This window comes from Sorex fumeus, unplaced genomic scaffold (genome assembly GCF_029834395.1).
Source record: "Sorex fumeus unplaced genomic scaffold, SorFum_2.1 ptg000122l, whole genome shotgun sequence".
NCBI classification, from domain to species: domain Eukaryota; kingdom Metazoa; phylum Chordata; class Mammalia; order Eulipotyphla; family Soricidae; genus Sorex; species Sorex fumeus.
In genome coordinates, this window is record NW_026606179.1 from 50,244,520 (window position 1) to 50,272,265 (window position 27,746).

Consider the following 27,746-nt stretch of genomic DNA (forward strand, 5'->3'; position numbering starts at 1 on the left):
GCTATCACTCCAGCCCCCAGTACTGTGAATTTTTGTGTTGTAGGATTTTTAGTTCTCGTTGTTCCCACATTCATGGGGTCTCGTGTGGGATGTTCTGCAGAGCTGTGCCTGGCAGTGCTGGGTGCAGGGGCCATGCAGTCTGGAAATCAAATCAGGGTCCTGCCCTGTCCCGTGCTAGTCTCCTGGGTCCTGTTTTTATTTATGTTATGTGGCGGGCAGGCGTGGGGGTAGGGAACAGTGTTTGGGAATTACTCCTGGCTCTGTGCTCAGGGATCACTCCTGGTGGCGCCGGGGGACCCAAGGGGATGCCAGGGATGGAACCTGGGTCAGTCGTGTGCAGAGCAGGTGCCCCAAATGCTGTTCTCTCCGTCTGGCCCTCCACGCCTTGACGTTTTTTGTGGTGTGGGAGCCTCATCGGGCAGTGCTTGGGGCCTATTCCTGACTGCTCAGGGATCGCTCCTGGCAAACTCAGGGGTTAGCCACGGGCAAGGCGAGCACCCTGCTTGCGGTACTGTCTCTTCGGCCCCAGCAGCTTCCTGATTTGTGTTTTGTCTTGCTTTCTTGCCTTTCGGCACGTTTCCCCCTCCGTCTTAGGCATCCTGAGAGAGGCTTTTTGAGCCGAAGAAGGCCTGTCCTCGGAAGGGAGCCGGAGTGCTGCTTTTCCACACCAAAGCTGAGTTGCTGAGTTGCCGCGGGGCGCCATGAAGGTCTTCTGCGGGCGAGCCAATCCCACCACAGGCTCTGTGGAGTGGCTGGAGGAGGACGAGCACTATGACTACCACCAGGAGATTGCCAGGTAGGGGGGTTGTTTCCCGGAGGCAGCAGCCCTGATGGCGAAGCCTCTCCCTTCGAGGCAGCTCAGCCTCCCGACCAGAGTCGCGTCCCTGCAGCCGCCTCCAAAGCAGCCCCCCCCCCGCCCCCCCCCGCCCCCCCCCCGTCCCATTCTCCCCCCCCCCCCCCCCCCCCCCCCCCCCCCCCCCCCCCCCGTCATCTGGAGACTGAAGCATAGCCAGGAGCCCCGTCTCCGAGGAAGCCTCAGGCGGAGTCTGACTGGGAACTCAGAAAGTGTCTGTGGCCTCGGGCTGCCGAGAGCTGGTGCCATGGGAGGCTTTGCAAACCAGTGGGTTGCTACGGGCCAAAAACACGTGGAAACTGCTCTCTCCTCTTGGCAACCGCTCAGCTGGTCCTGCAAGACTGCTGTTCGTGTGGGGGTGCCGGGGAGATGGGGGCTGTGGGGGAAGGAGGAGCCTGGCCGGTGAGGACCCCCTGATCCCGTAGCCCCATGGAGGCAGCTGTGGAGTTGTGCCTGAGATACGTGTGATTTCTTCTTCCGTGTGGGAACTGGTTCCTTCCACCTTAAAACGGTTTTAGGATCCAAGATTCTGTTGCAAGCAGATAAGACAGGGAGGGTCCCCCGCTAATACCAAGATGTGATTTTAAGAAGTTGCCCAGTCACCAGCCCTGAAGTAGCCAAAGGCGTAGAGTTATCGCCTAGAGAATGGTGGATTTCCCTCCAAAAAAGAAGATTCTAGAAGAGCAAAAGATTATGAGAAAGTCCTTGCACAGTTCATGGCCACACCCTCGCAGTGAAGGCACGGGCAGTGCACTGTCTTTTTCCGAGAGCCCAGCACTGGCTCGGAAGCCCGTGCTCTCCCTCAAACACGAAACACGCTCTCACACTCACTTGAAAATAAAACTATTTGACTTCACTATTCAAATCTCCTCCTGAAATTCTCTTTTTAGTTTTTTGGGTCTCACCCGGTGATGTTCAGGTGTCACTCCTGGCTTTGCCCTCACGAATTAATCCTGGCGGTGCTTGGAGGACCATATGGGATGCCGGAGATTGAACCTGGATCTGGTGGGCACAAGGCAAACGTTCTCTTTTGTGAGGAAGATGATTAAGCCGGAATACGTTTGGACCCTGTGTCGCAGAGAGAACTGACTTTGCTTTTCCTGCAGAGAGCCAGTTCTTACTCCAGCCTAAGTTCTTGGGGTGGTGGGAACCAGTTCCTGCAACGTGGAGATCAGGTGAACTTCAGGTGCAGCCTGACGACTGCCCAGTGGGGTGGCCAGGCTGCCTCAGTTCATGCAGTGGAGATGCTCAAGGCCGGTCCCAGCCAGCCTTTCCCGTTGAGCGGGAGACACTTGCCAAGGCTCCCCACTCAGTGCCTACTTCAGTCCCCTTCACATCTACAGCAGACATGTGCTGTCCCTTCCGATTCCTCTCTGTGATGTGATCAGTGTGGAAATGCATGCAAGATCATGCGGAGTTTGGACTCTTGCCAAGAAAAATGTGTGACGTATAGTAGACGAGTGGCTGTGAGATTTCTGACGGCCCCCCACCAGAGTGTTCTCGGGTCTGAGGTTCCTTGCTAAATCCAGCCTGGGTGTCTGTCTGGACTAGGAGTGCATTCACATGCGTGCCTCGGTACCCATTTTGCAGAGAGTTCTGATCCTTCTTTTTATGTTTTAGGTCATCCTATGCTGATATGCTTCATGACAAAGACAGAGTAAGTGTGGAGACTGTTCTCTTCGTTGCATGCTGTGAAACTTTCTATGAGTGGGTTGAAAGCTCCCTCTGGAGGCGAGTGTTAAAACAGCACATAGAGGCAGTGTGTGCCCTGGTCAGAAAAGGAGTCAGGACCTGCATGGACTAGCATGGACCTGCGTGCAGCCTTGGATGCAGAAAATCTAGGCCCTCAGTGGACCTTCCTTATTAGCATTAAATGTATTTATTTTTTTATTTTCAGGCCACACCCAGTGGTGCTCCATGTTTACTCTTGGCTCTGCTCAGGGATCACTCCTGGTGGGTTCTGGGGTCCATATGGGATGCTGGGAATCAAACACGGGTCAGCTGTGTGTGAGACAAACGCCCTATCCGCTATACTGTCACTGCAGTCCTTCAGTATTTCCAATGACAGATCTACTAGCTGACATCTATACTGACTGATTTCTAGATAAAAATTTTCTAATTACATGATGATGCTTTGTGTAGTCAGCTTGTAATTCTAAAATAAAATCGCTAGATGTCACTGCAGACTGTGATGAAGCCTTTCATTACAGAATCCCATTTCAGATTTCAGATTTCCTCTCTGCATGTTGATGGCAATTTTCTTTTCCTGCTTGCTCCTCAGTAGCGGACTGCTGTGCTGGGTCATAGCAGTGGTGAGCAGCGTAGAGTTTCACAGTCTTCCAGAGTGGCCTTATCTGCATGGGGGAAAAGTTGAGAGAAAGATGGAGGATCAAGCTGAGAAAATGAATCGTGCATGGGGACATAGTACAGCAATTAGGGTGCCCGACCCAGATTTGATTCCTATCTCCACATGGTCCCTCAAGCCACACTGGGGTGTCCCTGGAGGCCCTCAGCACCGAAGGTCCTGGGCAGCATTGCATCCTCGGGCCCCGTGTGACCTGATTGGCAGGGAAGCACTGGTGGGGCCTGCAAAACAAAAAGGACAAAACAGAAACCACGTCGTCCCCTGATCACTCGGGGCAGGAGAGGGAGAGGGTAGATGATAGGTGTGGGCCTCCTGGCAAGGGCCCCTTCACTCAGTCCCTGGTTAAGTGCTCAACTTCTCTTACTTTTGGAGACACCATGACAATGATCTTGTTTATTTTGGGGGCCATGTCCAGTGGTACTCAGGGATCACTCATGGCAAAGGCCAGGAAATCATGTATGGTGCTGGGATTGAGCCTGGGTTGCCGCATTTAAGGCAGGTGCCTTAAGTGCTGTCCTGCCACTTTGTCCCCACCTATATGACTACTTTTTGGTTTTAGGGTCACAACCCACTGTACCCAGGGCTTCCTCCTGGCTCTTGTGTTCAGGGATCACTCTTGGTGGTGCTCAGGGGGCCCTGTGGGATCTTAAGGATCGAACCCAGTTTGGGCGTGTGAAAGGCAAGTGTCCTGCCTGCTGTACTATCTCACCCCCAACCATATGGTTTTTAATAAACACCAACAAACTGTCTTTCGTTTATGATTTTTTTTTTCTTTTTGGGTCACACCCGGTGAAGCACAGGGGTTACTCCTGGTTCTGCACTCAGGAATTACCCCTGGCGGTGCTCAGGGGACCATATGGGATGCTGGGAATCGAACCCAGGTCGGCCGTGTGCAAGGCACACGCCCTACCTGCTGTGCTATTGCTCCAGCCCCCTCGTTTATGATTTTTTTACATTGATTTTTTTTTAATTGCAGTAACGTTGATTTTTAACATTATATAGAGTTCAGGTGTACATCGTTTTAAGATAATGTCTCTTATTATGTGCACCTCTGAAAGTCTTAGTTCCATGTTTCACCAAACAATGGACCCTTTTTTGCCTGATTTATCTTCCCTTTTGAGAAGCGTCCATATTTTACGCTAGTATCTTCAAAAATGATTAATTAAAAGATGGTGGCTGATGTGAGTGCCGTTTAAAGAGAATTCTTGTCCTTTGCTGTTCTGTCGCGGATGCTGCTCATCGGGCTTCTCAGGCGCTCCGCTCACGGTGGCTCGGAAACAATCCTTTGTTAGTCCAGACACAGCTGCTTTGAGCAAATAGCACCCCCCCCACCTCCTTCTGGGAGTAGAGAATATTACATGTTCGGTTTCCCAGTTTGACAAATTCTAAAATTGTAGAACTGATTTGAAAAAATTTTTTTAGAATTGTAGTTAAAAAGCTCGTAGCTTAAAATGCTATGCCAATTTTTACCTAGCATGTGACTGCATTTACGAACGAAATCACTGGCTGGAGCAATAGTACAGCTGTTGCCTTGCATGAAACTGACCCGAGTTTAATCTCCAGCAACCTCATATGATCACCTGAGACCATCCAGGAGTGATCACTGAGCACAGAACTGGGAGCAGGCCTTGAACACCACAGGATATGGTCCCAAACACAAAAGACAAAGTGAAATGAAATTGCTCTGTTTGCCATTTTTTTGGGGGGGTGGGGCGGGATGGTATTCCGGTTGGCTGCACCCAGTGATGCTCAAGGGTTACTCTTGGCTCTGCACTTTGGAATAACTCAATTACTCCTGATGCTTGGGGGACCATAGGAATGCTGGGGCTCAAACCCAAGTCGACTGTGTGCAAGAAAAATGTCCTACCCGCTGTACTGTGGCTCTGACCCCATACGGCTTATTGTAGAGAAGAGCCATCCCTGGGTGTGGCATCTGAGCAGACCTTTAGCTGGATTTCTTTGGGAGCTGGTACTTGTATCCAGTTCCTTTTTTTCGTTGCTTTTTGGGTCATACCCGGCGATGCACAGGGGTTACTCCTGGCTCGTGCACTCAGGAATTACTCCTGGCAGTGCTCGGGGGACCATATGGGATGCTGGGAGTCGAACTCGGGTTGGCCGCGTGCAAGGCAAACGCCCTACCCGCTGTGCTATCACTCCAGCCCCGTATCCAGTTCCTTTTGAACTTGGCATTCCACTGAGAGCTAAGAATTTGATTTCCTTCTAACTCAGGTTCTCCTAATTCATTCTCTCCTCCCATGCTCTTTTAGCAGCATAATTTTTTACCAAAATCTCTATTCACTTTTTTTTTTTTGGCTTTTTGAGTCACACCCAGTGATGCACAGGGATTACTCCTGACTTTGCACTCAGGAGTAACCCCTGGCAGTGCTCAGGGGACCATATGGGATGCTGGGAGTCGAACCCGGGTTGGCTGAGTGCAAGGCAAACGCCCTACCTGCTTTACTATCACTCTAGCCCCCCTCTATTCACCTTTTTAATAGACTAGTCTCTTTGTCTCTCTGGTCTTTGTTTTCTCATCTGTAAAATGGGGATAACAATAGTACTCCCTTTTAAAGTGTTATTATCAGTGAAGCACTTACATACATATGTAAGTCAGTCATTCCTCATTATTGAAACAGTGTCAATACTGTTCACAGTTGAGCTGGCTGATGACCCTGGTTGCTTTTTTTTCTGCTTTTTGGATCACACCCAGTTATGCACAGGTTACTCCTGGCTCTGCACTCAGGAATTACTCCTGGCGGTGCTCGAGTGACCATATGGGATGCTGGGAATCGAACCTGGGTCAGCCACATGCAAGGCAAACGCCGTACCTGCTGTGCTATTGCTCCAGCCTCCCCCCCTTTTTTTCCTTCTCTTTTTCGGTCACACCTGGCAATACACAGGAATTACTCCTGGCAGTGGTCAGGGCACCATATGGGATGCTGGGAATCAAATACTGGTTGGCCGCGTGCAAGGCAAATGCCCTACCCACTGTACTATTGCTCCAGCCCCTTGGTTGCTTTTCTTCCTTGCATAACTTTGTTAATAATTCTCTATAAAAATTAAACATAAAGTGATTTTCTGAAATTCCCTTTTTTGATTTGGTGATAGCACAGCAGTAGGACATTTGCCTTGCACACGGCTAGCCCAACTGAGCCGGGTTCGATTCCTCTGCCCCTCTTGAAGAGCCCGGCAAGCTACCAAGAGTATCGTGCCCGCACAGCAAAGCCTGGCAAGCTACCCGTGACGTATTCAAAATACCAAAGACAGTAACAACAAGTCTCACAATGGAGACATTACTGGGCCCGCTTGAGCAAATCGATGAACAACGGGAGGACAGTGACAGTGATTTGGTGATGCCGGGGGAATTGAACTCAGGGTCTCATAGATGCGAGCCCTGTGTTCTACACAGAGACACATCCTTGCTCCTCATTCTTTATTTTCCTTGTACAAATCTTTCTTTTTCCTAAATTGTCTGACTTTCCTTTCAAAAGGAAAGGCCAGAGCAGCCTCTGTGTGTTGGAGAAGTCTCTGGGATCGCTTTTTGCAGGAAAGCCACTCCCAAAGGTGCCTGGGCAGTAAAACAAAAGATTGGGGTACCCAGACCACAGAAGCATGTAGGAGTGTTGTGGAGCTTGTACTCCCATCTTTGGAGAGCAACACCTCAGGGACTTTGCCCTCTGGTACCCTCTGGCCCCCCATGCCAGCATCTGGTGCTGGGGGCGGTGCTCTTCGGAGCCTGGGGCAGCCGCTCAGAGGGCAGAAGAGCAGGAGTCCGAGAGGGCAGGAGCTGCCCAAAGCAGCCAGTGTGGTTCCTCGGGGTGCCAAGGAAGGTCTTGGTTCATGCCCATTGTTGCCATCCCTTGCTGCTGCTTTTTGTCACTGGTGTGGAGTGACAGCGACTCTCCCCTTCTCGTAGAATATCAAGTATTACCAGGGCATCCGGGCTGCGGTGCGCAGGGTGAAGGACAGAGGACAGAAGGCCTTGGTTCTCGACATCGGCACAGGCACGGGACTCCTGTCCATGATGGCAGTCACTGCCGGCGCCGACTTCTGCTACGCTATTGAGGTGAGATGCTCCCTTGGTGTGTGTCTGGTGTCTCATGTGTCGTGTCCACTTTCCCACGTCACAGACAGCCCTGGGGGACTCACTCAGCATGCACAGTACCAGTGCCACCCCTCGCCCATCTTGTCTCCTCTGAATGCTCTGGTTCCCCGCCTTGGCTGCACGTTAGAACCTGCAGGAGCTTTTTTTTTTTTTTGTCTTTTTGGGTCACACCCGGCAATGCACGGGGGTTACTCCTGGCGCTCAGGAATTACCCCTGGCCGTGCTCAGGGGACCATATGGGATGCTGGGAATCGAACCCGGGTCGGCCGCGTGCAAGGCAAACACCCTACCCGCTGTGCTATTGCTCCAGCCCCAGAACCTGTAGGAGCTTTTAAAGAAACGCTGGAGCGTGGTCTCCCCCAGCCCCTGGGAAGGGAATTAGACTTCGTTATTCTGCCTTGTGGCCTTGGCGTTGGGCAGCCGGGACTTGCCGCTTGCCCTGGCATACCCTGTGCGCAGCGCCACCTCCAAGAGGCCCCTGCAGAGCCAGCTGTTGTATTGTTTCCTAAGAGTCGGGCAATCTGCCATCGCTGTCTTTCAGTGAGGCTTTAAACATGCAATAAAGTGTTGGGCATATGCTGCATTTCTGGTACTGTGAAATAGTACATACCGTTGTGGGAATCTGGCAAACACAAAATAAAAGTAAGGTGTGAATGGGAAGTTAATCACTGTTCGGTTTGGGCTGTCTCCTTCCATGCCAGCAAAGCGGAACGGGGTGTATTGACGCTTCGCTCGCACAAAATCTGGGCCTATGTGACTGAACTGCAGGGGAGAGGTGGAAGTGGAGGGTTTGGGGAAGCCTGTCGGGGTTTTATACTGGTGTCGGGAGCTGGTTTAGCTGGGGGCTGGGCAGGGACAGCTCAGGCATGCTGGCGACAGTGGGGGTTGGGCTCAGTCCTGATCAGGAGGGTGACTTGCTCACAAGCACAGAAACCATCTCACTTCCTCTAGAGAGTGGGTGCATGTCTGTCCTGGCTCCCTCCTGCATTCACTGGCACTTGCCATTCGTTATAGGGGTGCCACCTCCTTGAAATCCCCAATATCCGCTGTGCCTGACGCATAATAGGAATTCCAGGCGGGGAGCCAGAGTCCGTGGAGGCTCCTTCTGGGGTGGTCTTTTTATGACGCCTTCAAGAAGAACGTTTTTCGGTTCTCCCCACCCCCCCCAACACACACACACACATACACACAGTGCTCGGGGCTTACTCTGGCTCTGTGCTCAGGGATCACTCTTGGCGGTGCTCAGGGGGACTATATGGAGTACCAGGGATGGAAGCTGGGCTGGTTGCATAAAAGGCAAGAGCCCTACATATCTAGCACTCTGACTCCAGCCTTGGGCTAGAGCGATAGCACAGTGGGTAGGGCATTTGCCTTGCAAGCGGCCAACATGACCGACCCGTGTTCGGTCCTCCGCCCCTCTCAGAGAGCCCGGTAAGCTACTGAGAGTATCTCGCCCGCACGGCAAAGCCTGGCAAGCTACCCGTGACGTATTCGATATGCCAAACACAGTAACAGTTGTCACAATGGAGACGTTACTGGGCCCGCTCGAGCAAGTCGATGAACAACGGGAGGACAGTGACAGTGACTCCAGCCAAGAATAAAATTTTTAAGTTAGGCAGATGAAGCCTTCAAACTGAAGCAACCCAAAGAAGTATTTTGCTTGCATGTTTAGGGGGAAATGGTGTGATGGTCGCTCCTGTCATTTCAAATCTTAGGAACCAGGGCACACATTCCAACCTTGGGCATTTATTTGGGTGTTATTTAAAGTATTGCTCATTTTCTCTTGGGTTTGGTTCTTCATTTCTAGGTTTTCAAGCCGATGGCTGATGCTGCTGTAAAGATTGTAGAGAAAAATGGCTTCAGTGATAAGATTAAGATTATCAACAAGCATTCCACTGAGGTGACCGTAGGCCCAGGTAGGATCAACATATCCTTGCTTTGCTTGCTTTACTTGTTTTCGTAGGAGAGCAGAAAAGGTTTATTCCACTATCTGGAATAAAAGTACCGGTATAATTTTGGAATCTTGGGAGACACTATTGGTGGTGCATGGGGGACCATGGTGTGGTCGCCATGAGCACCCAGCAGTTCTCATGGGTTACTCCTGGCTCTGCATTGAGGAATCACTCGTGGCAGTGCTCAGGGGCCATATGGGGTGCTGGGGACCAAACCTGGGTTGACTGTGTACAAGTAAGCACCTTACCTGCTCTACTCTCTTTGGCCCCCCGTTGTCTAACTTTGCACCTAATGTCTGGATCCCCATGGCTTGACTCTGAGGCTGGGAACTGTTCTCACTGACATCCACACCATGCCCTGCGCAGGCCTGGCCCATGAAAAGATTCAGTAACACTCCTTCAGTGAATAGAGAATGCCACATTGCTGGGTCCTGAACCTCTTGTCAGTGCAACTTTGTTTCTTCTCCCTCAACCCCATAAGTAGCTTCTTACCAAGGTCACTGGTCTTCCCTGGTGAGCAGGCAGTTCTGGTGCTTCTGCCTGGAAACTCTTTTCCCTGACTTCTATAATTGCTGAGTCTCGGTTCTCCTTTGTGCCTTTTCTCTTCTCAACTGTCTTCCCAGGTTCTGTTTTAAGCTCTGGAGAGTGGCATCTCGGCATGTGCCTGTGTCAGAGGTGGCTCGCTCAGTGATCCTAACTGGGGGACTTCACTAATCATTTAGTGAAGACTCAGGAGGCACCTCTGAGGTAACTGCCCTTCTCAGGCTCCGCGCCCCGCCTGTCCCCCGCTACTCAGCGCCCACTGGCAGCATTTGTTGAAATTCACTGGCCTGGAAAGCTTTACTTGTTTAGAGTGAATTTCCACAATAAATCATTTCTAGTGACATAATTGTCTGAAAAAACATTCCGGACTAGAACTGGCAGGGTTTGCCAACTGACTGCAGGGTGACGGGCTTCTGTTCCTGCTGCTCTTGCGGGGTGCAGGCACCGTTCCAGGTCGGGGGAGACAGTGCTGACCAGGCGCGCGGGGACTGCTGGACTCCTGGAGCAGGGACCAGTCTCCAGGTGTGGTGGGGACAACAGGGTCCTGCTGGAGCCGGGCATCGTGTCAGAGAAAGCCCCGCTCAGGAGGGTCCAGGAGACAGGTTTTCCTACCACTGATCACTTCTTACTGCTGTTAGTACCAGGGGACGTCCATGGGGTGTCCATGGTTTCTCCTTGGCCCTCCTGCCACTGTGGGACAGGTCTCCTTACTCACACACTCCCCACTTTCCCCAGTGGCGTGGCTGATGGTCAGAACCGAGGGGCAAAGGCTAGAAAGTGGGGTGCAGGTCTGGGTCTCGGTGCCTCAAGGGCCGAGCTCTGTCTTCAACCTTTGAATCCCTTGAATGTCTCCCTGAGACTTGCGTGTAGGGAAGAAGAGTGGGTGCTGTCAGATTGCAACTCATGGCCCATTAGGATTGTTTACAGTTTGTTCTTTATGATGAATTGCCCCTTCCAAAGTCAATTTTGTCTCTTGGCTCATTAAAAATTGTGATTATAGAAGTAACTGTTATAATACAGTTATAGAAGCTTAGAAAATAGATGCTCTGCCAACCCATTTTTCTAAGACAATTGTTATTTGGGGCATTATTTGATACCCAGAAGTGAACTTAATTAAGGAGAATTTCAGGTAGGGAACGGTGGATTCTGAGTCCTAGATCGGGTCCCATTGGGTGTCAGTGCAATTGGACTCCTGGTGACGGCAGACCGTCAGACTTTCTCTCTCTCATTTTACTTTTCACATTGTCTCTTGCTTTGGGTTTTAGATTTTCCTGCAGCACCAACGTATCTGAGGGATTAGTGTTCAATTTTGCTTTTTAAATAGTTTTGCTAATAGTTAACAGTTTAGTCATTAATTCTCTCCAGTTGCTAATTAGAATGAAAAATTCGTGTCTAGAAGATAATGCGAAGGACTAGAGCGTATGCTTTGCATGCGGGAGACCCAGCTTTGATTCCCAGCACTGCGTGTTCCCCCGGCACCACTGGGAATGACCCCTGAACACCGAGCCAGGAGTAGTCCCCGAGCACTGCCAGTTGTGTCCCCCCAAAAAAACATAAATGAAAGAATGGAAAATATTCTATATATGTAATTACTATCTTTTCTGTTTTCAGGTATTTATGTATACTTTAGTTGTTTTTTATTTCCGGGAGGGGCAGGTATTTATGCTCTTCTTGGTGGTTTTCTAAGTCCCTTGGAAAATCAAGCATACGAAAAAGTAGTAGTATTGTGATCTTCCTTATGGTTGGTTGGTTAACTAAGGGACTATATGCCAATTGTTATATCACGATCACGATCATCCTGTTGTTCGTCGATTGCCTCGAGCAGGCACCAGTAACGTCTCCTTCATTATGTATTTGCCGATTATTTTATATGTATCAGAATGGATATATATTCATATATTTATATGTACAAATATATGTACATAAAATATATATAAAGTATATTTTTATATACATTTTTTCTGAACCATGGGAAGTTGTCAACATTATGACATATTTCTGTATTTCAGCTTATACGTTTTCAATTTAATGACAGAGTAGCTTGTTTTTCTTCTGGCCTACATGCTCTAAGCCTTTCTTTCGCCTGCTGCTTACCGCTGACACAGGCTCTTATGTTCCTCAGGTGGTGACCTGCCCTGCCGCGCCAACATCCTGGTCACAGAGCTCTTCGACACAGAGCTGATTGGGGAGGGCGCACTGCCCTCCTATGAGCACGCACACAGGCACCTCGTGCAGGTGAGCACCAGGCCTGCGGGGCCCTCAGCCAGCTCAGCCCAGTTTACATGGATGCCCCCGTTCTTCTTGACAGGATCTCTGTATCTCCATTTATCCTGAATATCCCTCCAGTCCTGCAAGGGCAGTTTCTCCTGAGCTGGGCTTTGGTGGCGCGAGTGGAAAGGCCGGCTGCGCTGTTTAGGTGCAGTTACAGTTCGGGTGGGCTGGAGCGATAGCACAGCGGTAGAGTGTTTGTCTTGCACGCGGCCGGCCAGGCTGGCCTGAGTTCAATTCCTCTGCCCCTCTCGGAGAGCCCGGCAAGCTACCGAGAGTATCTCGCCCGCACAGCAAAGCCTGGCAAGCTACCCGTGGCGTATTCAATATGCCAAACACAGTAACAACAAAGGCTCACAATGGAGACGTTACTGGGCCCGCTCGAGAAAATCGATGAACAATGGGAGGACAGTGACAGTGACAGTTCGGGTGCCCCTGGGAGTGAGGTGCAGGCTTGCCTGCCCAGACAGCCCTTGTGCTTTTTTTTTAAACTTTTTTATTATAAATTTATTGTTTATTATTTACTTATACTAAATTACTTATTTACAGGACTGGAGTGATAGCACAGCGGGTAGGGCGTTTGCCTTGCACGCGGCCCACCCGGGTCGATTCCCAGCATCCCATATGGTCTCCGAGCACTGCCAGGAGTAATTCCTGAGTGCAGAGCCAGGAGTAACTCCTGTTCATTGCTAGGTGTGACCCAGAAAGAAAAAAAAATTACTGCAAGTTGTTCATCATAGAGTTGTTTTAAGCATCCAGTGTTCCACAACCAGTGTGACCTTCCCTCCACCAATGTCCCCAGTTTCCCACCCACCCCAGCCTTGCAGGCACAAAGAAGTGTACTTCATATTATTCGTTACAGCACGCGGGCAAATAGAATTATCAAAACTTAGACCAGTAAGAGTCAGTGGTAATTGCCCTATCTCGCAGTGATGTTTCTGAGTTGTAGTCTGAGGATTTGCCGCACTGGTTAGTGCTGGTGGAGCCTTCTTTGCTATTGGTTAGACTCAACGGGGGTCTTTCACTTCTAACTCGCACTAATCAGCAGGGGTGAGGCCGGGATGGCCTGAGAGAAGGAGCAGGACACTCGGGTTAGGGCCGGCAGAAGAGCCCTGGGTCAGGAAGGAGGTGAGAGTGTGTAAGGAGCGGCCTTCGGGGCAGAGAACCTGTGTGGTATGTTGATGAGGTCGTCGCTGGGGGAGTGAAGCCAGAGGGCAGGTGCCTTAAATGCCAGCCCTTCTGGGTGAAGGAGCCTGGGCGGTGACAGTCCTGCAGGGTTTTAGGGAGAAATACGATGGAAATGCAACTTGGAAGCATTGATCTTGCTTTTTTTGTTTAAGAAGAAAAGGATTTCATTGTGCTTATTTTTTTTTTTTTTTGTTTTGGGGGCCTTCTCTGGCTGTGCTCAGGACTTACTCCTGGTGGTGCTCAGGGGTCCAGATATTCCTGCTAATGCTCGGGACCATATGGGGACCACATGTGATATGGGATTGGATAAGGCAAGCACCTGCCTGCTGTGCTATCTCTCCAGCCCAAAGAAAGGCCTTGTTTGTTGTTGTCTGGGGCCATACCCAGCATTGCTCAGGGATTGAACCTAGGTCAGCTGCATGCAAGACCAATGCCCTACACGCTGTCCTCTCTCTCTGGCCCTTCCATTCAGCTTTTGAATGTTCTCTGTTGATGCCGCAGCAGTGCTCACAGATACTTTCCTTTCAGACAGTGTAGACTTAAAAGTTTTTTATTTTTCTGTCTGCTTTTTTTTTTGGGGGGGGGGGGCTACATCTAGCGGTGCTCCTGGCTTTGCACTCAGGGATCACTCCTGGCGGTGTTCCAAAAACAAATGGCATGCTGGGGTTAGACCCTGGGCTGGCCACATGCAAGGCAAGCACCCTACCCACTGTACTAGCTCTAGTCCCCGGGCAGAAAATTTGAGCTGTCTGAAGGCTTCTCAGGTAGAGGAGACCAAGAGACTTTAGATACACGCTTGTGGTCAGTGAGGACAGAGAGATTGAAGATACTTGGGGAGGAGATGGGGGGAAATGAGTGGTCCGGAAGGTTAGGTCAGGGAAGGATGGACACTTGCCCACTGGGCTATGGAATCAGAAGGTTCTGGAGTCTGGGTTAGAGCTGCGCTCGGGGGGAGTGCTGGTGCCAGAATTACCGCAGAGCAGTAAGACTTGGACTCCTTTTTTTTTTTCCCCAAGTCAGTGTGGGAGTTTAATGGCATGATGACAATTAAGGTTTATTTTTGAAGTATTTAAGAGTGTCAGGTAGCTGGGAACTTACCTGACATAAGTCATTGTCGGCGTAGCATATGTTCTTTTTGAAACCTGGTTTCTTTCTTTCTTTCTTTTTTTTTCTTTTCCAAGAGTATAGGGCTGAAAAGAGTTCACTGTCTCATCCTGCTAAAGTGTTAGTTATTACTCAACCAGGTAACGTTAAGGAACAAACTGTTTTGTTCAGGGGCTGGCGAGATAGTACAGGGGTTAAGGCACTTGCTCGCCTTGCCTGCAGCCGACTACAATTCAGTCCCTGGCACTCCACTCGGTTCCCCCCAGCGAACACCGCCTGGGGTCAACTCCTGTGCAGGGATGGCCTCTGAGCACCTTGGGTGTGCCCCTGCCCAGAACAAGCAAAGCCGTTTGCATCAGTGGGGATTACTATAGGTCACGTATACGGGTAATGGCAAACGCGTGTCTTGCTTTTGTTTTTCAATGCGAACCCAGGACCCTTGTGAGGCAGTGCCACACAGGGCCACTGTCTACGCACAGCTGGTGGAGTCCAGAAAGATGTGGTCATGGAACAAGCTGTTTCCAGTTCATGTGGAGACCAGCGTCGGGAAGCAGGTCATCATCCCCCCCTTGGAACTTGAGCGGTGCCCGGGTGCCCCGTCTGTCTATGATATTCAGCTGAACCAGGTGTCCCCTGCTGACTTCACGGTCCTCAGCGATGTGCTGCCCATGTTCAGGTACCAGGGAGCCATCCACGGAGGGTGTCTTGGGACAGGCGGTGCACCCCCGGGGTCTTTGGGAGTCCTTGTTGAGTGGGAAGGATGGCAGCTGAAGGCGGCTGCCTCTGGCGGCAGGTGTCCATTGCCATCCAGTCCTGGGGCTGGCCAAGTCCCCACGGTGGCCTAAGTTCTCGCGTGTGCTTTCTTAGTGTGGACTTCAGCAAGCAAGTCAGTAGCGCCGCAGCCTGCCACAGCAGGCAGTTCCAGGTGCTGGCATCCGGCCGTGCTCAGGTGGTCCTCTCCTGGTGGGACATCGAAATGGACCCCGAAGGGAAGATCAAGTGCACCATGGCCCCCTTCTGGGCGCACTCAGACCCAGAGGAGCTCCAGGTAAGAGGCAAGAGCTGAGCATGGTTTCTTGTCAGAAAATCTGGGCGCTTTCAGTTGTGGCACAGTTGCATGTCGAATCTTAGATTCCCAAGAATCTGGGACAGAAGGGAATGTGTGAAAATCAGTGTCTTTACTTTTGGGTGACACCCAGCGGTGCTCGGGGACTGTGCGTACTGGACACTGACCCTTAGGCTCCTGTGCAGAGCGTGCACTCAGCTCTCTGGCCCAGGAAGAGTGTTTTCGCAAAGCTCTGCCAGAGAGATAGCTTACAGAGTGCACACATGCTTTGCATACTGGGTTCGATCCCAGCACTGCAGGGTCCCTCAGGCACCTCCAGAGCGACCACTTAGCCCAGAGCTGAGAGTTGCCCCAGAGCTCTGCCAGATATGTCCCCAAAATGTAACCAAAACAGCAACAAAAAAAAGCAAGGCTTCCTGCAGTGCGATAGACTTCCCGGGCGAGTCCCTGGTCGGCCTGCTACACAGAGCCGCAGGCACTTCTCTGTCCTGACTGCCGAATCCTGGCACCCCATGGGAACCCCAGGGGTCCTCAGGTCCTACTGGGAGTGGAGACCTCTGTGGCTTGTCTGCAGCCTCACTTCCTGTGGCCTCCGATCAACCTTCTACAGCTTAATAGATGTGAACAGAGGACATGAACCATCACAGAAGTACAGCTGACCCCTGACCGTGTGAAAGCCTCCCAGCCTCGCTCAAAGGGGAAAGTGAATTCAAACTTTGGGGCGATGCCTGTGTCTGCCTGTCAGGGCTGAGTAAGGTTCACAGGGCTGGTAGCGCACTGCTGGCAGAGAAAAGGCATCGTAGGGACCCAGAATGCAGCCAGCCCGTGTCACTGTCACACAGGAGGTGACACTCCTTCCAGGCTCTGAAGCTCTGGATGGGTTTTGACGTGTGTACAGTGACGTGCCTGCCAGGGTGCTCCTCGCAGCTCTGCAGGAACGGAGAAGACTTTTTTGCCCAGACGCCCCAGGAGGAGACGGGCAGAGTCCGTTATCCTGCCTCTGTTTCACGGATGCTGAGCTCTGTGCTCCCACAGGGAACCATCCCCAGGATATATGGTTAAGTAGAGCAGAAACAGACGCGGAGCAGCATGGGGTGTGCCAACACGAGCGTGGCCGAGACAGGGCTCTCAGGGACGTGTGTGCATGAGGATATCCTCGGAAGAATGTCTGGGAACTGATGAAAGCTTATTTTTGAGCAGGGAGCTAGAGATTAGAAGTGGACAGGGAGATTATCTTTCATCCTACAACCCTTTTAGCTCTTTGAATTTCCTCTCCCGTGCATGCCTTAACTACCCTGCTGTGTGCACGCTCAGAGGAAATCGGCTCCCGGCTGGAGGAATGGGACCTTCCCTCCCTCTGGGAGTCTCTGGCACCGTCCAGGCACCTTCCTGTCTTCTCTCTGCCCCTCTCCACTTGGCTGGGCACTTGCAGGCTTTGGTCTGGTTGCTCGCCTGCCGGATCTCAGGCCGGCGTGACCTGGGGAAGGCCCTGCCAGAGCAGTGTTGTCTGACTTGCTGTGTGAGCCAGAGGGCCCCGACTGCAGGAGTCACTGGCATTCCTCCTGGGCCTGGGAGCATAGGTGGGCTCGCCTTCCATGACCTGCTAGTGTGAGTTACATCTAAGCAATGTGAGGGAAGTTTTCGTGTGTGTGTGTGTGTGTGTGTGTGTGTGTGTGTGTGTGTGTGTTAGGGTGAATTTGCCTCTTAAGCAATATGCCCAAATGTGTGGTACAATAAATGTGTATTTGTGTATTTGAGTGACTTTGCATCTAAACAGTGTACCTGAGTACGTGTGCATATGTGTTGGCTGGCTTATGGGGGTCAGAATTCTCCCACGGGGGCCAGAGAGGTAGTTCGGTAGGTAAGGTGTTTACCTTGCACGCAGCTGACCCAGGTTCAATCCCCAGCATCCAGTATGGTCCCCCAAGCACCAGTAGGAGTAATTCCTGGGTGCAGAGCCAGGAGTAATCCCTGAGCATCACCAGCTGAGGCTCAAAACCCCAAAAAAGAGAATTGAGGTGGCACCGGGCTGCTTCCTTTCCCTCCCAGGGGAGTGCACAGTTGCACAATTAACATAAGAATAGAATGAAAAAATGTTCATTAAGTTCTCCTTTGCATATCTTTAAAGTCCTACTGTGTATATTTTCTCCCGTGTTGGTGCCACAGGGAGTCTGTGTGGTGGGGACTTGAGCTCTTGCCCAGATCTTCTGACAGGGCGCCTGTGTCCATCGTGACTTTTGGACTGCTGAAATTGGAGGTGTCACTAGTGGCTCTGGCCTGAAACATTCTCAGCCCAGCACGGTGGGTTGTCAGCAGCTCTTGGGCTTTTGGATCAGGAAGCTGATATGTGGGGACATGGTGACAGAGCCACATGCCAGGGTCTGCACGGAGGGGATGAATTAGTGTTTTAAAGAGCTTGTTTTGGGGTTGGAGCAATAGCACAGCGGGTAGGGTGTTTGCCTTGCACGCGGCCGACCCGGGTTCGATTCCCAGCATCCCATATGGTCCCCTGTGCATCGCCGGGTGTGACCCAAAAAGAAAAAAAAAAAACTTGTTTTGTTTGCCTGCTTTGCTGCCTTTTTCTGACACCCCCCCCCCCCCCCAACATCCTTGGTTACATTTTTATTTTCTAGCTTTATGCTCCAGTAAATTCACTCCCCTGCCTTTCAGTTGAGTTTAGGCCAGTGGTGTATGCGGCTGCGCTCGCTGACACAGGCCAGTTCCCCGACAGCGGCAGTGACAGAATTAAGCCAGGCAGCCAGCTTCTTGGGGCCATTCTCCTTGGCCACAGCAGCCCTGTGGTGTGGTGTGGTGTGGTGTGGTGTGGTGTGGTGTGGTGGCTGTCTGGCCTGGCATGGGTGCTTGTTCCACTCCTTGCTCTGGAGTGGGTGCTCCGGCTGCAGCCTGCTGACTCTGCTCTTGTGTTTCAGTGGCGGGACCACTGGATGCAGTGTGTGTACTTCCTGCCGCAAGAGGAGCCCGTCGTTCGGGGCTCGGCCCTCTGTCTGGTAGCCCACCATGATGACTACTGTGTCTGGTACAGCCTTCAGAGGACCAGGTGTGCCCCAAATCCTGTGGGTGGGACCCGGGGTCTGTGGTGGCGGTGCCGATGTAAATGCCCGGGTAACAGACCCTGTGGTGGGGGCCGAGTGGTCACATTTGTATCTGAACAGAGTGAAATGAGATCAAAGATTTGCAAGGCCCCCGGACAGATAGCACAGTGGGAAAGGCACCTGCCATTGCACACAGCTGACCCGGGTTCAAGTCCTGGTACCACGTATGGCTCTCTGAGAGCTGCCAGGAGTAACCCCTGAGTGCAGAGCCAGGATGATCACAGCTGGATATGGCTCCACTCTCTTCCATGCCCCCACCCTCCCCCCCAAAAAAAAACAATCGAAAAGAGGTTTGTGATTACATCTGCCCAGCTTGAGTACCTGGGACTGGTTCCGGGAAGCAGATGTGCGGGAACTCTGGGGTTGAGTATTCTCTGGCCTGGATGCAGTCTTGAGATCCTGAGTCATGCCTTGTGCCCTCTGAGCAGATGAGGGAGCCGCGGCACGAGGTGCGGGGCCAGCCCTTGGACCCGGGTGGGAGCAAGGTCAGAGGCGGGCCACCGTGGGAGAAGGCAGAGAGACCGGCGCCTGGAGCGCTAGTCGTGGGCAGGCCCCGGGCCAAGCGCTTCCACTTGTCCCCCCATGACTGTTCCTTTCCTGGCGCAGCCCTGCAAAGAACGGGAAAGCCCTGCCAGTGCGCCCCGTGTGTGACTGCCAGGCTCACCTCCTCTGGAACCGGCCTCGCTTTGGAGAGATCAACGATCAGGACAGGACGGACCAGTACGCCCAGGCCCTGAGGACTGTGAGTTCCGGCCCCACGGGTGGCTCTGGGGGCCAGCAAGTCCCGCGGGCCCGGCTCATCGCTTGCCTGGGATTTGCTAGTTTTCTGGACTCCCTCATCTCTGGGGGTCACTGAGGCCGTGGATGGGGGAGCCTGTGACTGGGCTTATTGGCTGTGGCTGGGAGCCTCCCGCTCTGTCTATGGGGATAGTCCTGGGCCGATTCTGCGGGATGCAGCTGCTGTTGGTCTGATCATCAGCTCACAAGCATCCATCTGACCATCTGACGTTGCCGGAAACTTCTGCTCCCTGCACAATCATTGTGGCGTGTCTTAGCCTGGGGGCCCACTTGGGGCTGGGGGTGTGATGGACGTGTTTGCATAAGCAGGGACTGGTCACAGAGCCCAGAGTGTCCTGCCTTCCCCTGTGACAGGCTCCCTTGCCTCTGGCGAGTCAGCCCACAACCCCGCAGCTGGCCCCGCGTACACAGTCGGCACCGAGGGGCTTTGCACGTGAGGGGCTTGCGGGGGGGTGGAACTGGGCAGCAAATGGGAAGGGCTGGAATGCTTAGTGGTCCCGCGGGGCCATAGGGTTGGCATGAGGGGAACAAGAGAGTCTGAGCAGGGTCAGACTGGCTGTTGGCGGGAGTCCTCAGTCCCTGGGGTCCGCTGAGGCCCAGGGCAGGCGTGGAGCTGAGGGGCCGCCTTCTTCCTGCAGGTGTTGAAGCCCGGCGGGGCCTGTCTGTGTGTCAGCGACGGCAGTCTGCTCCCCATGCTGGCCCATCACCTGGGCGCCCAGCAGGTACCCACGGCCCCCCCTACCCCTGCCTCCCCACGGGGGCAGTGCCTGGTCCCGGGACTCGGGGCATGGTCCCTTCTGTGTGCGGGCAAGAGTCAGGCCATAGCTGTGCCCTGTGCTGCCCCCCCCCCCCCGACTTCTGAGGCGACGCCTGCTGGGGGGAGGTAGATCTGTCTGAGTGAGCTGTGTGAGGCGTTTCTCGGTTCCCTTCCGCTAAGCACCTGCTGTTCTCCTCAGGTGTTTACAATCGAGAGCTCAGCTGCCTCACACAGACTGATGAAAAAAGTAAGTGCTGACTGTTGCTGAAATGCTGAGGGGGTCTTGGGGGACCTTGGGGGGCCGAGGGCACCAGGAGAAGCCGCCCCCACCCCAGAGCTCGGTTCTGTCCCTGCCCTGGTTCGTGTGGTGTGAAACGTGTTGACTTTTCTCCTCACGTCATATAAATTGTTGGTGGTGCTGGACCTGGATTTATGGTCTGTTTCTGGGGCTCCAGCCCTATCGGGCCGGTTCTGGAATCTGATCGCTGTTCCCATCCATATGGTTTTGGTCTTTGAAAGCCAGGGGGTTGGGCTCTCCCCGGGACCACTGCCACTGCATGAGTACACTTCTCATTTCCCAGCGGGGTGGTCCTGATGGTGGGGGGGGCACTAGGATGCGGGGGCGCTGCAAGTGAGGGCTGCTTTTTCTTTGCTTAATGAAGAGACTTCCAGGAAGTGCTGGGGGCAACAGGCATCAGTAAGTTTGGGGCCCTCTCATCTACGGGATGAGAAGAAAGAATTTCCACAAAACATGAAAATCTCCTGAAACTATTTCACTGGAAAACTTCAAACAGAAAAAAATGCCCTTGAGGTATTTTTTTTTTTCTCCCTGAACAAAACCTGCAATTTTCATTTTCTCTCGAAGATCTTCAAGGCGAACCACTTGGAAGATAAAATTAATATCATAGAAAAACGGCCCGAGTTACTAACGTCTGAAGACTTGGAAGGCAAAAAGGTGAGTTGGCAGACTGCCTGTGCGTGGCTGCGAAGCCCCTGGGGTGGCCCAGAGCCCCCCTTCTCCTGGAGGGCGCTCGCCAGCTCGCCCTCACCACCCAGTAGGGCGGGGCAGGCCCTGGCAGAGATGCCCAGGCGCCAGTGCCGGTGCTGGTCTCTGCCCGTGCCGGTGGGGGCGAGCAGGGGGGAGCCTCAGCTTCCCGCCTCACAACCCCTGTCCCCTGCTGCTTCCTCTCATGCCTCAGAGACGGGGGCTGCATGGGGACAGCCTCCCTGCCTGCTCTTCCCCGGCTCCCCCATCTACCTCCTGACAGGCCTGTCCCGTTTCCCGCTCATCCCTCTATCTGCTCCTTCTGATTCTTCCTGGACTTCCCTTTTTATTTATTTTTTTGTTGTGTTTTGGGTCACACCCAGCGATGCACAGGGGTTACTCCTGGCTCTGCACTCAGGAGTTACTCCTGGCAGTGCTCGGGGGACCGTATGGGATGTTGGGAATCGAACCCAGGTCGGCTGCGTGCAAGCAAACGCCCTACCCGCTGTGCTATCGCTCCGGCCCCTGGACTTCCCTTCTTGAAGGTTGTTGCCCACACTCTCCCCTCCCGGGGACCACCACCCTTCCCGCGTGGGACTCTGTGGCACTCACAGCTGGGGCTGCAGCTGCCCATGCCTAGCCCTCGTGCCGGACTCTTGCTTTCTTCAAACAGCTTGATTGCAATAGTCGATAGGCATCACGCGTATAAAACAAACCCATTCCAAGCACACGATTCAATCAATTTTATTATTTGTTTGGGGGCCACACCCGGCAGTGCTCAGGGCTTCCTCCTGGCTCTGTGCCCAGGGATCACTCCTTAGTGGACCATATTGGGTGTCAGGGATTGAACCCTGGTGGGCCATGTGTAAGGAAAATGCTGTACTGTCTCTCTGGACCTAAATTTCTTTAAGAACTGCCTTTCTTGTCATCTCCTTTTTATTTTTTCTTGATTTCCAACGTTGTTCATAATAGAGCTATTTCAGGCATACAGTGTGCCGACACCAGTCCCACTACCAGTGTCCCCCCCTCCCTTCACCAATGTCCCCAGGTTCCCTCCCACCCCATGGCCTGCCCCCTTGGCAGGCATATAACAAATTGGTTTTTTTTTTTTCGCCCCAACAAAAAGGAATGGTGGGCTGCAGCGATAGACAGCTGGTAGGGTGTTTGCCTTGCACACGGCAGACCTGCATTCGATTCCCAGCATCCCATGTGGTCCCCCCAAGCACTGCCAGGAGTAACTCCTGAGTGCAGAGCCAGGAGTAACCCCTGTGCATTGCTCAGTGTGACCCAGGAAGCAAAAAGGAAAAAGGAATGTCAAATGATGGAATTACCAGAAAATAAATCAGTACAAGCCTATCTGTTGATGATTGATTGCTTTGTTTTTAACGGTCTCGATCTAGTTGAGGGTGTGGTCATCTTTGTCATTTCTGTGACCCACCTGGCAGTGCCTGGGGGCCACCTGATACCAGTGATCAAACCCCACACCTCCCACGTGCAAGGAAGGTTGGACCCTCCCTTCAGCCTCTTGCAGTGGGCTCCAACCGTTTTGGGATTTTTTTTGGTTTGCTTTTCTTTTGGGGCCACACCTGACGGTACTCAGGGGCTACTTCTGGCCCTGACTCAGGAATCACTCCTGGTGGTGCTCGGAGGACCCTGTGGGATGCTGGGAATTGAACCTGAGTTGGCCGCATGCCAGGCAAACACCCTCCCTGCTGTACTTTGCTCTGGCCCCGGTCCAGCCAGCCGTTTTGCACCTGCAGACCCAATGAGTAGGGGTAACTGTTTGGCGGCCAGGAAGGGAGGGTCTGCAGCCCACGGGCGCTGTGGGAAACCACTGCTGCTGCCTATTGGAGCTGGGTCTTTTGTAAGTTTGAAGAGCTGTGCTGGGGCCTGGGGTATGGGGTATGGGCACGTGCCCGGCAGGTTTGATCCCTGGCACCGAAGAACAGCAAGGACCACACAAACAGTTGTGCGACCCGCACAGCCCTGTTTGCAGCCGTTGCTGACACTCAGCCCCTGGCCCGTTTGCTCTGGGTCAGACACGTTGCTGGAAAGTCTGTGCTGCCAACATCCTCTCCCTCAGAATTGGGGGACACCAGACATGCCCTGGCCTTCCTGATGCTCTTATTCTGCTGCCCCTCCCCCTTCCCTTTCTTATTTGCTTCTTGGTCACTGTGCCACTGAGGGCAGGGCCGGCGTCTTGTGTTGCCCCGTTGTGCTGCAAGCCCAGCATGCTCGGCTGGTGAGCGAGTGTCCTGTGAAATCTGTGTCCTCTCTTCCACCTTTCCTTTTTTTTTTTTTTTTTTTTTTGGTTTTGGAGGCCACACCTGGAAATGCTCAGAGTTCCTCCTGGCTCTGCGCTCAGGGCTCACTCCTGGCAGTCCTCGGGGTCCGTATGGGAGGCTGGGGACCCAACCCCAACCCGGGTTGGCTGTGTGCAAGGCAGGCGCTCCCCCCAGCATGCTGTCTCTCTGGCCCCTGTCCTTCCTCTCGCCGGATCCGCCTGACCCCCCATCCCCTCTCCCCTGCCTGCCAGGTCTCTGTCCTGCTGGGCGAGCCTTTCTTCACCACCAGCCTGCTGCCGTGGCACAACCTCTACTTCTGGTACGTGCGGACAGCTGTGGCCCAGCTCCTGGAGCCTGGGGCCGCCGTGATGCCCCAGGCAGCCTCGTTGCACGTGGTGGTCGTGGAGTTCAGGGTAGGTGACCCAGAGGTTCGGGCAGGAGGGTGGCGGGGCACAGGGTGGTGCCCGGGCACCTCATTTTCTTGCAGAGGCCTCGGGTGCCCGTGGTGTGACTCACACCTGACACTTTGGTCTTCTGCTGTTTGTCTCAGCACCACACAGGGTTGAAGCCGAGAGACTCGCCTTTTTCAAAAGGCAGTAATTTGACATTTGAAATGGAAATGGCTGTGTTGTCATTCGGCAATTATGGCTTATCAGAATAATTAAAAAATATAAATGCAGCGTTTCAGAAGGCGCGCTGTGCAGCAGGCTCTGCTCGTCACAGCCGAGGCCGTGCTTGTTAAGTGCGTCCTGAGAGAGAGCCGCTTTCTGCAAGACAACTGAAAAGCTTCATTTTAATTTTCTCATCAAAGCACAAAGTCATTTTGGGAAAGCACTTTTATTTCCCCCCCTTCCTTCCCCCCTCTTTTTTTTTTTTATTAAAAGCTTTTGTAAATGCTTTTAACCTGAAACGTGGAGTGCACTTCATTTGGCGTCTCTTTGTAAGAAAGTCTTTCTCCACCGGTTGCCGCATGGTGCTGGCACTTATTTCCTGGGCGTTTCTTCTGTGAATCTGATTTCCCTGATCAGATTTCCCTGTCTGGTTCCCATAGCCAAAGGGGGATGGTGGAGCGGTGCCCATTCGGGGCGTTTTTCCGGCCCTTCCCTCTGCTGTCCCAGATCACAGACTTGTCCCTCAAGAAGCGTGTTCAGGGGTGTAGACTGAGGGAGGCGGGACTCTTGGGACCTCCCTGGGACTGGGGTCCTGTGAGCCTGCAGAGTCCAAGAGGGAGTGTCTTGTGTGTGGGGGTCTCCGAGCCCCTCCAGCCTCCTGGTTCTCTTTCAAGAGTTTGGGAACCACGGGACGTGCCTCATGTTGGGGATTGGCACCACTCCGGGCCCCACCTCACCGGCCTTTTCCTAGCCCTGTCGCCCTGATCCTCTGTGGCCCTTTGGGTGCCTTTGCCCCGCCCTGCTGGGGAGTATGGGCTGGAGTGATAGCACGGCGGTAGGGCGTTTGCCTTGCACGCAGCCAACGTGGCCGACCTGAGTACGATTCCTCTGCCCCTCTCGGAGAGCCCGGCAAGCTACCGAGAGTATCTCGCCCGCACAGCAGAGCCTGGCAAGCTCCCCGTGACGTATTCGATATGCCAGACACAGTAACAAAAAAATCTCCAATGGAGACGTTACTGGGCCCGCTCGAGCTCGAGCTGGGGGTTTGACAGTATCACGCCTTCCTCACAGGACCTGTGGCGGATCCGGAGCCCCTGCGGCAGCTGCGAAGGCTTTGATGTCCACATCATGGATGATATGATCAAGGTAGGGCCGCAGCGCCCACCCAGCCCCCGAGGCTGCAGGCTCTGGTGTGGAGACAAGCTTCTCTTTGGGGCAGTGCGGGCAGGTGCTTGCAAGTGGGAGCCCGGTGCTGTGCTTGGGTTGCTCTGGCTTTGTACCTCCAGGTGTGACCACCCTGCTCCCCCACCCCCGCAGAAGACCACTGAGTGGGCACATGTTCAAGCCCCAGGGCTTTTCCCGAGTGTAGACATGGTCTTCCAGGTAGCCCACGAGCTGGGTGGCGTGACCTGCCCCGTGAAAGGGGAGGAAGCCGAAGTGTGGTGAGGCCCCTCGCTGAGGAGAGGGCTGAGAGGAGCAGCCCCAGGTGTCGGGGGTCCTTTCTGTGGGGACTTGGTGCCACCTGCCTGGGGCAAGTGCCCTGAGGCACCAGAGGCGTAGGCTGTGCTGCCAGCTGTCCCCACAGACCCCTACCCTGTCCCTCCGCAGCAGGCCCTGGACTTTCGGGAGAGTAAGGAGGCGGAGCCGCACCCCCTGTGGGAGTACCCCTGCCGCAGCCTCTCCGACCCCCGCCAGCTCCTCACCTTTGACTTCCGGCAGCCAGTGCCCCTGCAGCCCATCCGGGCCCAGGGCTCCATGGAGCTGAGGAGGTGAGTTTGGTTCCCAGGGCGGGGGGGGAGGGAGGAAGGACGGGCTGCAGCGGGCTTTGCTGGTCCCTGCGTGGAGCTCCGTGGCTCAGTGCATCACAGCCGCAGAGCCTGACATTGGGTTGCCATGGTTACCTGCTCCCCCTCCCCCCGCCCCATTCCTGTGCCCGCCTGGGAGCTGCAGCCCGTTGGGAATTGGGGCTGTCAGTGATGATGCCCCGTCTGGCCCTTCAGCCCCAGCCCCCATGAGTGGGTGAGGTGGACCCTGGGACGCGGTGGGCGGGCAACCATCAGTCCCGCATGCCTAGTGCTCTCCCGGCACGGGGGGCCACCCTCCCAGCCTCCTGCACCCACATTTCTGTGAACTCAGGCCAAGGCAGTTGAGGACGAGCGGGACTGGCCAGCCCTGGGGGGACTGAGCTCTTGGGCAGGCTGCGGGCCATGGCCCCTCAGTCTGCTCTTCGCCCCCTGGCCTCTGTGAGTGGGGGACAGCAGTGGCCCGAGGGGCCGGGCCATGATGCTGAGTCCTGTCCCGCTCGCTGCTCCAGGCCCGGGAGGTGCCACGGAGCCGTCCTGTGGATGGAGTACCGCCTGACGCCCGACAGCTCGGTCAGCACCGGCCTCCTGAAACCCGCGGAGGAGCAGGTAGGGCAGGCCCAGCTTCCGGGGGGGCTGGGGGTGGGACCTGAGGGTGCCCTCACCCACTGCTCGCTGCCCCTCCCGCAGGGGGCCTGTCGCTGGAACCCCCACTGCAAGCAGGCCGTGTACTTCTTCAGCCCCACACTGGACCCCACCGTGCTGCCAGGCGGCCCCCGGACAGTAGGCTACTCCGTGGAGTTTCACCCCGACACGGGCGACGTCACCATGGATTTCTCACTCTCAGACACTCCGGACTCGGGCACTGACTCTTGCTTGTGAGGAATAAAGTGCCCGAGGGCTCTGGGTGAGAACCGTGTGGCTTTCTCCAGAGGGCAGTGACGGCTCCGGGCACCTTTGCTGGCTCCTGCTTGCTCCCACCCTGCTCTGGGTCTGAGGAGCCCTTCGTGACTAGACACAGAGCCCCTGGGCTGCCTGCTGGGCATTGACAGCAGCTGGCACAGAATCTGGGCCTCGCAGACCCCGGTGGGACAGGCTGAGGGGTGGGAAGTCCCCACGCGCTTTTCCCAGCCCTGAGACGCCCCTTGGGGAGGGAGTGGGCGCCCCATCTCGCCGCCTGTCCCTCTCTGGGTGGTCTCCCCACACTCAGGGACTGTGCTGGGGAGAGAAGACCCCCCCCCCCCCCAACTGAAAGAACCCCTGCTGGGGCTGGAGCAATAGCACAGTGGATAGGGCGTTTGCCTTGCACACGGCCGACCCGGGTTCGATTCCCAGCATCCCATATAGTCCCCTGAGCACCACCAGGGTAATTCCTGAGCGCAGAGCCAGGAGTAAACCCTGTGCATTGCCAGGTGTGACCCAAAAAGCAAGATAAAAAAAAAGAAACAATGAGCCCCTGCTGTCTAACTTCCTGTTGGGGTTCGGGGTAGATCTGAATCATGGGCATCCTGGCAGGGGGTGGCAGGAGAGGGTCCCCATGATTCTGCATCTCCGCTAGTACAAATAAGTGGCAGACACCAGCCGTGAGCCTCACAGTTTTATTTTGTCCACATAGCCATCCTTCCTTTCAGCACCAGTAAAGGAGAAGAACACCTCTCTTTCCAAAATATTTATCAGGTGTAAAGATTTTTTTTTTCTTCTAGGGAAGAATCGTCTGGAGATATAGTTGATAATGTTTATACCAAAACCTTAGGTGTGCTTACATAGAAAACCCCTAATGTCCCATGAGGATACAATACAGAAAAAAATACAGAAATTAAAAAAGTTTTTTTTTTCTTTAAAACAGTATTTCTAAATTTCAGCAAGTTAATACAATAGTTAAAAAGCCTTAGGTTAATATTTATACTTAAAACTCAGGGTGGTTGGACAAATGAAGGTGGCCGTTTCCTTG

The 27,746-nt window shown here is 53.8% G+C and overlaps 1 protein-coding gene across 1 annotated transcript; it reads left to right on the top strand.

Moving 5' to 3' along the window:
• The first annotated feature begins 623 nt into the window (after positions 1-623).
• Positions 624-26,709, top strand: PRMT7 (protein arginine methyltransferase 7). The gene is made up of 17 exons (XM_056136289.1): positions 624-796; positions 2,474-2,510; positions 7,135-7,284; positions 9,131-9,239; positions 11,941-12,053; positions 14,813-15,054; positions 15,246-15,426; positions 18,375-18,502; positions 19,164-19,299; positions 19,994-20,077; positions 20,312-20,359; positions 20,978-21,067; positions 23,634-23,795; positions 25,065-25,139; positions 25,602-25,762; positions 26,308-26,404; positions 26,486-26,709. The coding sequence occupies exons 1-17, from the start codon at positions 702-704 to the stop codon at positions 26,675-26,677; spliced, it is 2,100 nt and encodes a 699-aa protein (XP_055992264.1). The 5' UTR covers positions 624-701; the 3' UTR covers positions 26,678-26,709.
• The last annotated feature ends 1,037 nt before the right edge of the window (positions 26,710-27,746 follow it).

What these genes read in the sequence shown, in the direction of transcription:
- PRMT7 (XM_056136289.1), top strand. Translation starts at nt 702, where the DNA reads ATGAAGGTCTTCTGCGGGCGAGCCAATCCCACCACAGGCTCTGTGGAG. An exon ending in GATGTGCTGCCCATGTTCAG is followed by an intron (nt 15,055 to 15,245) that starts GTACCAGGGAGC and finishes GTGCTTTCTTAG; the next exon opens with TGTGGACTTCAGCAAGCAAG. An exon ending in CAGACCCAGAGGAGCTCCAG is followed by an intron (nt 15,427 to 18,374) that starts GTAAGAGGCAAG and finishes CTTGTGTTTCAG; the next exon opens with TGGCGGGACCACTGGATGCA.